The sequence below is a fragment of the Pithys albifrons genome, chromosome 24 (genome assembly GCF_047495875.1).
Source record: "Pithys albifrons albifrons isolate INPA30051 chromosome 24, PitAlb_v1, whole genome shotgun sequence".
Lineage (NCBI taxonomy): Eukaryota > Metazoa > Chordata > Aves > Passeriformes > Thamnophilidae > Pithys > Pithys albifrons.
The window spans coordinates 4857351-4871023 of NC_092481.1; the positions used below are offsets into that span (position 1 = coordinate 4857351).

The following is a 13673-nucleotide window of genomic DNA, read 5'->3' on the forward strand; positions in this document are numbered from 1 at the left end:
TTTGTTGAACCACCTTCTTTTGTTTATTCACCAAAGTTGGAGTCCAATCCCAAATAATCAAAAACATCCACAGACAGACCAAACCTCTGTCTGCATCTGAGAGCCGAAGGAATCAGCATGGATCATGGATAGAAACACCACTGCTCTGTCTCCTGTGCATATTCCCACCTTGTGCTTTGACCAACTCCATGCTGAACTGGAGAAGCAGTTGCTGGACGGACAGGCAGACAGACAGATCCTCTGTTGGGAACTCTGCTGCACAAAAAAACATCTTCATTTTCCTTGGGCAGCTTCCTAAGCTTTTGGGCAATCCATCCCATGCTATGGGGAACAAGGGGCCAGGAATAATGAGCAGTTTACAGTCATGGGATTGGAACTCATTTCTCTCTCATTTGCTGAGATTTAGAAGCTAAAGCAGACAAATGTCACCAAACACAGGTTGGTTCTGTCTTGTCCTTACCCTCCCTAATACAAATCTGTATTTTTCCTCAGCTACAGTCAATGAACTGTGTGCACACACACTCCTCACAGAGTAATTCACTGGCTTTCCACTCCCAGGGAGGTGGGGGCAATGTATATACTGCTTAGCCCATGTTTATGTTAAAATGATTTCTCACTCAGAAGAAATCTGAGCTTTGATTAAAGGAAACAGAGTAGGATAGTGAAACAGGTTATCTCCAACACTATTGTTTGGATTACATTGTCTGAGAACACTAAAAGGGATAGTTCAGGTATGTATTTACAGATTTTATTAAGTCAATAGCCTTCACAGAGAGAGGTGTTAGGCACCACATTTAAAAAATCTCTATTAAAATTGCAGAAATACCAGTGTATTTAACCAGTCACCACAATGAATCACCCTGATGGCACTTATGTACAGGGTAATACATCACACACAACTGAATGCCAAACCATAGTTTAGATGGAGCTGCTTGCTGAAATCTCCATGATTTTTGAAGAGCAGCAGAATCTCAGGAAAAAAAGAGGCAGCCAGGTGGGTTATGTTGTTATTTACAGCCTGCAATACAGTGAGATGGCTGATGCTGCTTTATCCTGTTAAATAAAACAGAAGAGCTCAATATCACACTGAAAAAGGGCTCCAAGTGCAAGTCCAGTCTTGTTCTGAACTCTTGGAAATCTACTTTTCCTTCATTTAATTGACAAAATCTGTAGATCATACAAGGAAGACAGTCCCTGCCAAAAATCCAACATCACTAGTTTTTAATAATACAATGGGAATAACCCCTCAGAACATATGTAATTATGGGAATGAGTCATTCCGATGGCATCACGTAACCCCATTCACTGGGATTTGACAAGGATGAGGCCACATAAAACTCGAAATTATTTCATTTCAGCCCTGGTCAGGGCAGTGGTGCTGAGGAGCTGAGGCCGTGTGGCAGAGCTGATGGACACTGAGCTCCAATCCTGCTGTCCCTGCTGGTCCTGCTGCAGCCAAGGGGCACAGGACAAGGAAAAGTTAAAGACTGAAAGGAGGAGAGGCATCAATAGCAAAGGAAAAGCTGTGAGTCACAGAGCAGTGAAAGATCAGTTTGGAGGGAAAATACCCAACCTGTTCGTTATCAGACACACAATAAACAGCGGCAGCCTCGGGGGTGCTGCGAGTTAAACACCAGCTGTGAGCCCCAGGGATGGAATTTGGGTCAGGGAACATGTGAGAGAGAGCAGGGAGAGCACAGGGAAAGGATGAGTTGGTGTGAGCCTGAATGCAGGTCCCACATGTTATCAGGAGGATCTTTTCTTAGCACAGAAAATTCTGACTCGTAGCCCACTGTGATGGGGACAGGGGGACATGCCATGAGCACAGCAGGGACAGAGGCTGAGCCCTCCCTGCCAACACTTCCAGCATGGGAATTCAGCACCCAACTCTGGGGCATCCCCAAGACAAGTTTTCCACGCCACCACCTCCTGCCCAAAGCTGGCTGGGTCTGTTCTCTCACAGAAAGAGACAGCGGCTTTCTGGCTGTGCCCCAAGATCTCTTGCTGACAATAAAGAAGGAGTTTTCTTAAGGGAAAGGAAGAAAGAGTGGGGAAGAGCAATGCAAGTATTACTCAACTATTTAGTCTAAAATTTTGAAAATCAAAAGGATCTTCTGACAGATTGATATCAACTCTAATAGAAAACACACTTGTCCCGGGAAAACTCTCCTACATGCGCCTCAAGTCTGATAGCTTAAACAATTATCTACAATTTGGAATTGATTTTTTATGCCCACATCAGTGTGTACTTTTTCAATGCCCAAGGCACAGATAATTCTATTAAGAGAAAAACCAGAACTCGTAGGCTTAAGCCAAACAGCCTCCAAACTCCAGACTCCATCTTACAAAACCTCTCCCAGGCCTGACTCATCAGGGCTCCCTTGTACAGCAGGGACTCTGCACCTCACAGCAAAATGCTGAAAATCATTAAAAGAACAAAATCCCAGCAGCTTTGTTATTGTTCTGGGTTTAGAGGAGCATTAGCAGCTCCAGAAGGACCTTGCACTGGCCAGGAATGCTCTGCTGCTAATAAGTGTTTGGGAAGGATGGGCCAGAGCTGTGTTTTGGGGAAGGATTCCCCAAGGTGCTGAGCTTGGCCCTGGCCCAAGCTCTGGTATCAATTAACACTGTTTCAGTGCAGCTTTGTTCATTTCCCCTAGGTGAGGAGCTTTCAGACTGCTATTAAAGTCTGGCAGTGACACAAATGCAGGCTTAGGCTTTAGACATAGAATTTGCCTAAATTTGATTTGTTACTGCCCTGTCCATGCAATTCTTCACACGCACACAGAAACACCAGTGTTGTTATTTCTCATTTTTAAAGTTCTTTGTCCAGTAACTGAGAAAAAACAGCCCCATGTGCCTGTAAACACCCATCAGCACTGCCCTGTGAATGAGTCTCTTGCCATGCCAGTGTCCCTCCAGCTGTCCCAGTGCCCACCAGCTGCCCCAGTATCCCTCCAGCTGCCCCAGTTCCCCACCAGCTGCCCCAGTACCCCTCCAGCTGCCCCAGTATCCCTCCAGCTGCCCCAGTGCCCACCAACTGCCCCAGTGCCCTCCAGCTGCCCCAGTATACCACCAGGTGTCCCAGTATCCCACCAGCTGTCCAGTATCCCTCCTGCTGCCCCAGTTCCCCACCAGCAGCCCCAGTGCCCTCCAGCTGTTCCAGTATCCCTCCAGCTGTCCCAGTATCCCCACCAGCTGCCCTAGTATCCCACCAGCTGTCCCAGTATCCCTGCTGCTGCCCCAGTTCCCCACCAGCTGCCCCGTGCTCCCAAACGATGTCCCTGATGAGTCTGTGAACAAACGCCATTACCAAACAATGGGGACCCCCCCGTGCCAGCGCCCCCGCCGGGCCTTAGAACCGCCCTGCGGATCCGGGTGGGCCCGGCCAGACCGCAGCGCCCCGGGCCGGGCACATCTCCCCGTCAGACACAGGAGAAGAGACACACGATGGACGGAGGGACACAAGAGAGACAGGGGGACGGGGGGGGACACACACGAAGGATGGGGGGACACGATGGATGGGGGGTCTCGGTGGGACAAGGCCCAGGCCAGGCCCACGCGTTGCCATGGCGACCAGGAGAGCACGTGGATGCGCCGACACAGCACTGCGCCTGCGCACACTCCCGGAAGTGTGTCAGACCCTGCGGCGCGCCGGAAGTGCCGCGCGCGTGTCCGCGGCCCGTCCCGAGCGCTCCCGGCACCGACACCGACACCGACACCGACACTGTCACTGTCACTGTCACTGTCACTGTCACTGTCACTGTCACTGTCACTGTCACCGTCACTGACACCGGCACCGGCTCCGGCACCGGCACCGCCGCGATGGTGAAGCCGCAGTTCAAGGGCCGCTGCACCATCAATCCCTCCCGCGCCAGCACCAACCCCGGTACGGGCCGGGCCGTGGGGGAAGGGGGAACCGGGCCGGGCAGGGCCGCGCCTGATACTCTCTTGTCTCCGCAGATCGTGTCGGGGGCGCGGGAGGGAACAACATGCGGGACCGAGCGACCATCCGGCGCCTCAACATGTACCGGCAGAAGGAGCGCAGGTGTGGATGGGAGGCGGAACACTCTGTGTTTTGTGCTCTGTGACCCCGTGAGCTGGGGAGCCTGAGCCTCACTCTGAGCCTAAGCCTGAGCCTGATTTTGAGCCTTATCCTGACCCAGGGCCTTTTCCTGATTCTGATTCTGAGCCTTATCTTGTTCTGATCCTTATTCTGAGCCTTATCCTGATCCTGATCCTTATTCTGATTCTGTGCCTTGTCACAGAATCACAGACATTGAGTTGGAAGGGACCCACAAGGATCATCGAGTCCAACTCTTAAATCAATGACCCCACAGAGGATTGAACCCATAACCTTGGCATTATTACAACCAAATTTTAACCAGCTGAGCTGATCTCAGGATCAGTCCTGATCCTGATCCTTAGTCTGATTCTGAGCCTGATTCTGTGCCTTGTCCTGATCCTGAGTTGGATTCTGATCCTGAGCCTTACCCCGATCCTTATTCTGATCCTGAGCTTGACCCTTAACCTGAACATGATCCTGAGGCTCACTCTGATCCTGACTCCTATCCTGACTCTTATCCTGAGCCTGACCCAGAGCTCCCAGCAGCCCAGCGATGTCCCAGAAGTACAGCTGGGAATGTGCTGCAGAACAGCTGATGCATCTCCCTATCATGTCCCAATGAGCCCCCCAAAAAACAGAATTCCTGAATTTCCCACAGCAGCAGAGCTCAAAACACCTGAAAAGCCTGACTGCCCCCAGCTCCTGCACAGAGGAGTCCCCTGAGGAACCCCCTGTCCCCCTCTGAGGGACCCCTCTGTGCCCCACTTGGGGATCTCTGGCTGAGGAGCAGCTCTCACCATATCCGTACCATGGGGCTTCTGGGTCCTGGCTCACATCAGCAGTTTTGGTTTGTTTTGCCCAATTTCCTGCTGTCTGGGAAGCAGATGAGGAGTGATCTTGAGATGTTGCTGAGTTTAAACAGGTCTCAGCTTGGGAATGCTGTGCTGGTGAGTGCCCTGCAGAGATGGTGGGCACAGCTGGTTAAACAGAGAGTCCAGAGTGGGATTTGCTAGAAAACGGTCCTTGATGCTTTTTCCAGCCCCCTGAGCCCTTCCTGGGCAGCCCCAGAACAGCTGCAGGGAGGGTCTGGCCAGGCTGGAGTGAGAGCCAGGGCTGTGCTGGTGTCAGGGGTGGTTTAACTCACCTGCACAGGCTGTGGAACACTCAGGAGCACTGGCTGTAGGTGAGGCTCTCTCTGGGTTTTGTGGCTGTGCTTCTGGCCTGGTGCATACAGATGCTGGAGGGGCCAGTGCCCTGACATGTCGTGGTGTGTCCCTCAGGAACAGACATGGCAAAGTGATCAAGCCCCTGCAGTATCAGTCCACGGTGGCGCCGGGCACGGTTGCGAGGGTGGAACCAAATATCAAATGGTTTGGTGAGTTTTGTTCAACTTCCAGGCTCAGCAAGCTTGGAAACTGTTGGACTTCGTGTGTTTGGAGGGTCTTTGTTTTGGAGTTGTGGTTGTGTGGGGCAGGTGCTGGAACTGAGGGACCCCTGTCATGGGCACAGCCCTCACCTGTAGCTTTGGGGGTTTGCTTTCCACACCTTCTCCTAAGGGTGGTTATTTTGGCTCCTGTGGTTATTGCCTGGGGTGTGCCCATGTGCAAGGATTTTGAGTGTCCTAAAGATACTTTGAAAATTTCCGTTAAATGGTGGGAAAAAAAGAGGGATTGGTCTATTTGTGTCAATCTGAGGTTGGGCTCAAGTAAAATCCTCTGGTTTTGCTACTGTTATTTTTGATCCCAGATGGAGAGTTCATGTTTTATTAGTGTCCCCAGGGTCTTTGGAGCAGTTAAGATGAGGAGTGGCCAGGTGCAAAGTTTCTTTTTACACACAGGAAATACTCGTGTGATCAAGCAATCATCCCTACAAAAATTCCAGGAGGAGATGGAGACAGTGATGAAGGATCCCTACAGGGTGGTTATGAAGCAGAGGAAGCTGCCCATGTCCCTGTTCTATGACCGGATCAAACCACACGTGGGTATCACTCCCAGTGCAGGGTGGGGCTCTCAGGAGGGGGATTTACCTGTGGGAAACTCTCTGCTCAGTCTGGGGAAATGTTGGGTTCTGGAAGCTTTGGGAGTGGATTCCTTGGATTCCCTGTCACTGTGGGTATCGAGTGTGGGGGCAAAGAAACAGTGAGATGTTACTTAACAGGAATTCTTATTTTACAGTAGGAAATTACCCCAAAAATCCTTCCCTGTGAGAGTAGTGAGGCCCTGGCACAGGTTGCCCAGAGAAGCTGTGGCTGTCTCATCCCTGGAAGTGTCCAAGGCCACGTTGGACAGGGCTTGGAGCAACCTGGGCTGGTGGGAGGTGTCCCTGCCCATGTCAGGGGGTGGGACTCGATGTGTTTCAAGGTCTCTTCCAACCCAAACCATTCTGGGATTCTATGATAGGTTATGATATTATCATATTATGGTATATTCTGTGATAGGTTTGTGTTCCTGCTGATGTTTTAATGTCTCTAACAGCTCCTGGGCCTTTTCTGAGGCTGCTTCATTCTGCAGATATTCATGTCATGAATTTGAACGTGTCTTTTGTCCTGTATCACAAATTCTTGTGCATGCAGCTTTCATTTCTAGTACATCAAGTTTTAGTTATTGCCAGTTTTTTCATGATGTCTGAACTATTATTTTGGACTCTTAGTAGCTATTTTGTCATATGGAAACTTTTTAAGTTTCATGTAATAAAAATGTTACTTAAATTAAGAAAAGGTTATGTTAAATGTGTATTACAAAAACAAATTGCTGCTTTCACCAGTGAATTCTTTGCTGTTCCAAGAAAAGTTGGCTTTCATTGCAAGCTTAAAATCTACAATTTTGATTGTAATTGTCCCTGACAAAAATCTGAGAGTTTGGCGAGATCTGTGCTCTTGTTTGAAAAATAAGAAATGATCAAAGATAGCAGCTGAATTTTCATCATTGTGGCTGTAATTGCATTTGACACCATTTATGGTGGAAGAACTGAAGCATAGTTCTTTGGCAAGTGCAGAGTGTTTCGTTGCTTTTTAAATATCCACTCTCGTGTTTCTCAAAGCTTAAGCTGGAAAACTCAAACATTGTTATGGACACGTCTGTCACTTGTCACAGGCTCCAGAGCTCTGTTGAACTCGGGGCTCCTTCACTACGTGTCACAAGAGAGGGAAAAAATGGTGCTTGGGGTTGTTTTTTTTAACCAACCTGTTTTTCCTCAGACCTCCAGGGTTCACATTCTTGACACAGAAACATTTGAAACAACATTTGGCCCCAAGTCACAGAGGAAAAGACCAACTCTGTCTGCAAGTGACGTGCAGTCTCTGGTGGAGAATGCTGAGGCCTCCTCAGAATCTTATGACCAGGGCAAGGACCGAGACCTGGTGACAGAGGACACTGGTGTAAGGTGAATGGAAAGGAGAAATGATTCGTTGTTTACCTGTCTGAAAAGCCAGCCTTGTTTTTAAAGACCTTTCTGGTCCATCCATCAATGCTGTTACTGTGAGATACCTGAATTTGGGCTTTTGGCTGAATCACAGCTGTTTCTTAGGCCTAGTCCCCTCTTTTGTCTGTAAATTACTTTGGAGAAGAGCAAACAACACTGTGACTCTGTTTTTGTGGGTGCTGATGTCTCTGGTGATGTCTTCCAGGGATGAAGCACAAGAGGAAATCTTTAAGAAAGGACAGTCCAGAAGAATCTGGGGTGAGCTCTACAAGGTGAGCAGCACTTGGAATTCTCAGCAGAATCACTTCTGTGACACAGACAGGGGGTTCAGCACAGCACTGAAATCTGTACTGGAACAGGGAGAGAAGGTCTAGAAGAAAACAGATTTCCATTTTCAAATCTCTCTGTGACTGAGCTTTGCTTCTTGAGCTCTTGTCCTCTTGGAACAAACATTCTTAAAATACATTATCTAGAGAAGGACTGGGAAAGCAAAGATAACAGTTTCTCTTGGATTCCTGGGGCTTCACAAGTAAACCAGTCATATTCCCTCAAGTTTTTTTAGGCTAAAAACATCTGGCATGTTGATGAGGTCGTCTTAGGAGAGCTCTGACCCTCAACTCCTCGTGAGCCACCCTGGCTGCTAGAGAAATGGAGACTGAGACTTTGTGTGCTCTCAGTGACTGTTAGGTGTGAAATTGCTTGACTTTTTGCTGTGAATTTCTGAATGTAGCTTAAAACCCTTTCATTTGGATCTAAAAGCACTGGGAATGATCGAGCAAAACAGATTTCAGTAAGAGGCTGCCAAAACTGCAGGAAAAAGCTGTGAAACAAATTCACTTGGCTTGAAGCAACTCGTAAAATGACAGCTCCCTGCTGTAGATGCTTAGTGGACTAACAGCAGGTTCCTTCTTGGTTGTGTGTTTCATATTGATCCAGAAAACATGTTTTATACCCTGATCCATTATGAAATGGGAGAAGGGAATTGCTACTGAATGGATGATGAACACTGGGGGTTTGTGTCCTGGAGCAATTAGTTCTCCCATTTGGGTGCAGTGTTTTCTTTCCCTGGTGCATAAGAACAGGTAAAAGCTACTATTCAGCTGTCCAGCCTGAATTTGGAGGGGATTTAGGAAAGGAGGGAATGGAGCATCAGTGGACGTTAGTCTGAGCTTCACTAGTCTATGGGGAAGTAGCTGTTGTTTGTGAAGGATATGGGGTTTTTAAGTTAATGATGTAGTTTCAAAAATGGCTCGTTTTCATTAGGGAGGTACAGATGTCTTGCTTTCTGTAAAATCCTTTCCTTCTGTGTGATTATTCTTCAGGTGATCGACTCATCAGATGTTGTTGTTCAAGTTCTTGATGCCAGGGATCCCATGGGCACTCGCTCTCCTCATGTGGAATCTTACCTTAAAAAGGAGAAACACTGGAAACATCTCATTTTTGTCCTGAACAAATGTGATCTTGTTCCTACCTGGGCTACTGTAAGCACAGTTCTGCCTGTTATTCCTTTGGACCCTCTTTGTTCCTGTTGCAGCTCTGCTGTAGCTCTGTGCCAGTCCCCATGCTGGTCTGGAAGGGTGTACTGCAACTGGAGCACTGGGAGCTCTTTGCTTGCCTGCTGTAAAAGTAACAATTACCATGTAAATCTGTCCAAGTTTGGCCGAGTTGAGCAACACTCGCCAGCCACAAATTCCCTACTTCCTCTGTCTGGATTTAACAGTTCAGCTGTTGTCTCCAGAGTATGCTAAATGTTAGTCTGCCTAGGATCCATATCCACCCCAGCTGGTTTGCTTTATGTCATTAAACTAATGAGTTTTAGCTAGCAGTGAAGGCGTTTTGGGGAAATTGTTTGTCTTTTATACAAACAATACTCAGTGCTTTTAGCTGTTGGGTTGGGGAAATGCTTCAAAGGCTCTTCCCTAGCAATGTTCATGGCCACTGCAGTTCTGAGCCCAGTGCCGTGTCCCCCTCTCTGAGGAGATGGTGTCACCCCTCCAGCCCCAGGTCCCTAACTCAGTCCCTTTTGCCTCTCCAGAAACGCTGGGTCGCTGTCCTTTCCCAGGAGTATCCAACACTCGCCTTCCACGCCAGCCTCACAAACCCTTTTGGCAAAGGTGCTTTCATACAGCTTCTGAGGCAGTTTGGAAAGGTACTGAACAATTTTGGGGATCTGTAGGGTTGTTTTGAGGGGGGGTTAGTGTGTGGTCTTTTGCTTTTTTAGTATTTGGGGTTCAGCACTGTCCCTCACTTGAAGGTGTAAAAGGACATGTTATTCCTCTTTAGTTACACTCTGACAAGAAGCAGATCAGTGTGGGGTTCATCGGTTACCCCAACGTTGGCAAGAGCTCAGTGATCAATACCCTGCGATCCAAGAAGGTCTGCAATGTGGCCCCCATTGCAGGGGAAACAAAGGTAAGAACATCCCTGTATTAAAGATACAAATAAGCATTAAAGATACAAATTAGCATGTGGTCAAAGGCAGAGTTAATGTAAAATCAGCCCACTGACATTGTCAAGTCCAGCATTGAGCCCAAGGAGTGGCTGATGGGCAGTCCCTGCTCTGAGGCACTGCTCTGGCAGCATTCCCAAGTTCCCACTCTGCTGTACTGCAGTCCTGGAATGCCCTGTGTTTGTACTCTCCTGAACCAAGTGCTGGGTCAGGCTTTATTAGTGCTGCTTCTCCCACTCAATCTTCAGAAACATGACACTAAATGGACAACTGCTGATCTCTTCCAGGTGTGGCAATACATCACCTTGATGCGGCGGATTTTCCTCATTGACTGCCCAGGGGTGGTTTATCCCTCAGGAGACACAGAGACAGACATTGTGCTGAAGGGAGTGGTATGAGTCTGCACAGGATGCTGCAGAGCTTTGCTCTTGTCTGTGTGATGGGCTCAGAGGAATGAGTACACACTCCCAAAGGGTTGATCCTCTACCATGTGTTTTTAGGTTCAAGTTGAAAAAATTAAGAGCCCCGAAGACCATATTAGTGCTGTGCTGGAAAGAGCCAAAGCAGAGTACATCAGGAAGACCTACAAAATTGACTCCTGGAATGATACAGAGGACTTCCTTGAGAAACTTGCTGCTAGGACTGGAAAACTGCTAAAGGTGTGACAGCTTCCTGCATTTGCAGGCTGGAAGAGCATGTGGCCTGTTACTGAACATGTGAAATGGGACTGTTTCTGTTGCTTACAGGGTGTAGGAAGTCTCTGTGCTGACAAACATGGACATAAACTGTTCCTGGTTTTTTCAGGGTGGTGAGCCTGACTTGCAGACTGTGAGCAAGATGGTTCTCAATGACTGGCAGAGGGGCAGAATCCCATTCTTTGTGAAGCCACCAAATGCAGAACCAGGTCAACCAGGTCCCCAGGTGAGAATGTGGTGGTCATGCCTCCTCTTCCCATATATTACTTGATTTTTCTACTGGAATTCACTGCTGCTTTTCCCAGAGTGCCATGAGACTAGGGCAGTGCATGTCCTGGGCTCATTCAGGAGTTGAATTTGGTGATGACCAGGTTTGTGCTGTGCACTTTACAGAGATATCTGAGTCAGTGTTGACTACCAGAGATGTCAGTGATTATCATGTTACCACCTTAGGCTTTTTCCAAAGAGAGAAAATAGAAATTGTTCTCAGAGATGGTGGAACAGACTGGATAATACATCCATGACACTCTTCTTTCCAGCCTCCTGTGTTGGAAGCAGCTGTGACATCAAGCCAAGATAATACTGAGGATAAAGTCTCTGAGTCAGTGGCATCGGGTGTGGAGCTGGAAGAAGAGAGGAACAACACCAACAATGAAATCAGGCAGCTCATGTCCCAGGTCCGGCAGAACTTTGGCAGGATTAACGTGGCACCTCAGTTCTCAGAGGAAGACCTGGTTCCTGTGGATGTGCCAGGCTTTGATGAGACAGACAGTGATTCCTGTGGAGAGGAGGAGCAGGAGAAGGAGGACAATGAGCAACATCAGGATCCAGGAGAAGAGGAATTAGAGGTGGCTGCACCAGGTGCCAGGGAGAGCTCTAAAGCAGTTCTTAAGGCTTTGGAGGACAAGATTGCAAAATACAAAAAATTTCTGGATAAAGCCAAAGCCAAGAGATTCTCAGCAATAAGGTACCTGAATCTGTCCCATGTTTTGCAGGAGGGAAAAGGGTTGATGTGGCTCTGCTGTAGTTCCACTCCATTCCTGCCTTGCTTGACAAGTTCCCCTGTGCTGCCACACATTTTATCTAGTTTAGTCATAAGGGTTGGAAATTTGGCCAATTAGCAGTTTGTTTTTGAAAGGTTATTCCAAGAAGTGCTATTTACCAGCATAATTAAAAGTATTCTCACTTTTCAAAAGTTGCCTTAAACTATGGGTTAGAAATCTCTTGGTATTCTGGGCAGAAATATTGCATCCTTGGATCTCTCCTTGATGTTGGGTAACACCAAGGCTAATTTCTACCTCAATATGCCATTTGGGTCTCTATGCATGTGCAGAGTATCCTGGCCCATAAAGCAGGCCCAGTTACAGCAAAACAGTCAGCAGCCTTGTGAGGACTGAAGGTTCAGGGTTAAATGTTGTATTTTGTCTCTTGTGCAGCACATGAGCCCAGTAATTCCAGAGACAAGAGTACTGCAATACTGGTTTTTAGGTGAAAATACTGTGGCTTTGGTGCTGATGGGGGACTGGGATCTGCTGGAGACTGGTGACTTCCTGGAGGTGGTCACAGTTTGTGTTACAATAGTCTTTTATTGCTAATTTTATTTTCCGTAGAATCCCTAAGGGACTGAGTGACAAAGTGTTTGCAAAATCCATGCAGAAGGCTGAAGAACCCAAAGAAACTGAAGACAGAGGTAAAACAAGATTAGTAGATTTTCTTAATCTATGTTTGGAAATTCTATGAACCAGAGAAGAAAGGGAGTTAGGGGGAGAAGCACCAACTGTGTGCAATTTCTCTTCCCCTAAAGCTACTTAAATCTCCCCTTAGCTGACCCAAGGGCTGCTGCTGACCTGCTGTAGCCTTGCTGGAGAACACCTCTGTGTGTGATGGGAGATGTCTCTGTCAGTGAGGGAAGGTACAGTGAAGGCAAATGTTGTGTTCCCAACAGCCTCAGCAGCCGGAGCAGCTCCTGTTCCCTGGGGTGTTACACAGGAGGGAGTGGATGGGGTTTGGGACATGATAAAAGCACAGAGATACTTCAAGGCTGTGAGTTTTACTGTGGCTTCAGTTGCCACAGACAGTTGATTAAAGGCACAATGAGGTGGGAGAGCCCCTTTCTGAAAGGACTGTGGAATTCTCCTGGGCTTGCCTGGAACAGAGAGCAGTCAAGAGCAGTTTTCAGGGTGATAGCTGTTGATTCTCTGGTGAGGAACATCCATGTTGTGTTGGGTAGAAGCTGTTAAATAAGGCCAAAGGAATGCATTGCTTAAGGAATTGGGATGGTGACCCCAGTCTGAAGTTCTACAAACAAATGGTGTTCTGGAAGATACCAATGTGTGTGATTTCTGCTGTTTGCAGGCAGCACAGAGAAGAAAAGAAAGAGGAAGACAGAAGAGGAAGGTGATGATGATGATGATGATGATGATGACCAGCCTTGCAAGAAACTCACATCCAAAGAAGTAAGTGTGGTTTCTTGAAGTACTGAGCAGGGGAAATAGAGCTGCCTTTTTTTACTCATGGATTGCCCATTATCATGAAAGACCTTTGAGACTGGGCACGAGCAGGAGGAGATTGAAGACTGAATTCTGTCATAGCCCTCTCACCTGACTGTGCACTCCTGGTTGCTTCTTGTGTCTTGTTGACAACTTCTGTAAAGATTGAAGCGTAACTTCCTTTTTTAAGGGCAGGGAGTGGGTTCCCTATAGATTCACATCAGTAACATTTTATTGGAAATTATTTGTTTTACTTAAGGCATGTGGAATGTGAACACCATTGGAGGGTTGCAGACATTGAGGCTATGGATGCTGGGGATTTGCTAATGTGTTTTGTCTGTGTTTGCAGAGGAGACGAGCCGAGAGGCAGCAGCGCTCCAAGAAAGTCGGAGTTCGGTATTATGAAACTCACAACGTGAAAAATAAGAATAAGAACAAGAAAAAAACTGGCTTGGAGGAACAAAGATCAAAGCACAAAAAATACAAACATAAGCAATAGCTGCTTATTCTATTAAATTTTACATAAAACAGTTCTAGTATGCGGTGGCTTTTTT

General features: G+C 47.5%; 1 protein-coding gene across 1 annotated transcript; it reads left to right on the forward strand.

Annotated features, from left to right (window-relative positions):
• Positions 1-3659: 3659 nt before the first annotated feature.
• On the forward strand, positions 3660-13652 carry GNL2 (G protein nucleolar 2). The gene is made up of 16 exons (XM_071576900.1): positions 3660-3889; positions 3964-4048; positions 5347-5441; positions 5904-6043; positions 7263-7447; positions 7692-7758; positions 8809-8967; positions 9522-9635; positions 9770-9898; positions 10223-10327; positions 10436-10594; positions 10740-10856; positions 11170-11597; positions 12241-12320; positions 12986-13086; positions 13469-13652. The coding sequence occupies exons 1-16, from the start codon at positions 3826-3828 to the stop codon at positions 13616-13618; spliced, it is 2178 nt and encodes a 725-aa protein (XP_071433001.1). The 5' UTR covers positions 3660-3825; the 3' UTR covers positions 13619-13652.
• The last annotated feature ends 21 nt before the right edge of the window (positions 13653-13673 follow it).

Bases quoted from the DNA above. Each gene is read 5' to 3' on its own strand.
- GNL2 (XM_071576900.1), top strand. From the start codon at position 3,826: ATGGTGAAGCCGCAGTTCAAGGGCCGCTGCACCATCAATCCCTCCCGC. The intron at 7,759-8,808 runs GTGAGCAGCACT...ATTATTCTTCAG, and splicing joins TCTGGGGTGAGCTCTACAAG to GTGATCGACTCATCAGATGT. The intron at 10,857-11,169 runs GTGAGAATGTGG...TCTTCTTTCCAG, and splicing joins CAGGTCAACCAGGTCCCCAG to CCTCCTGTGTTGGAAGCAGC.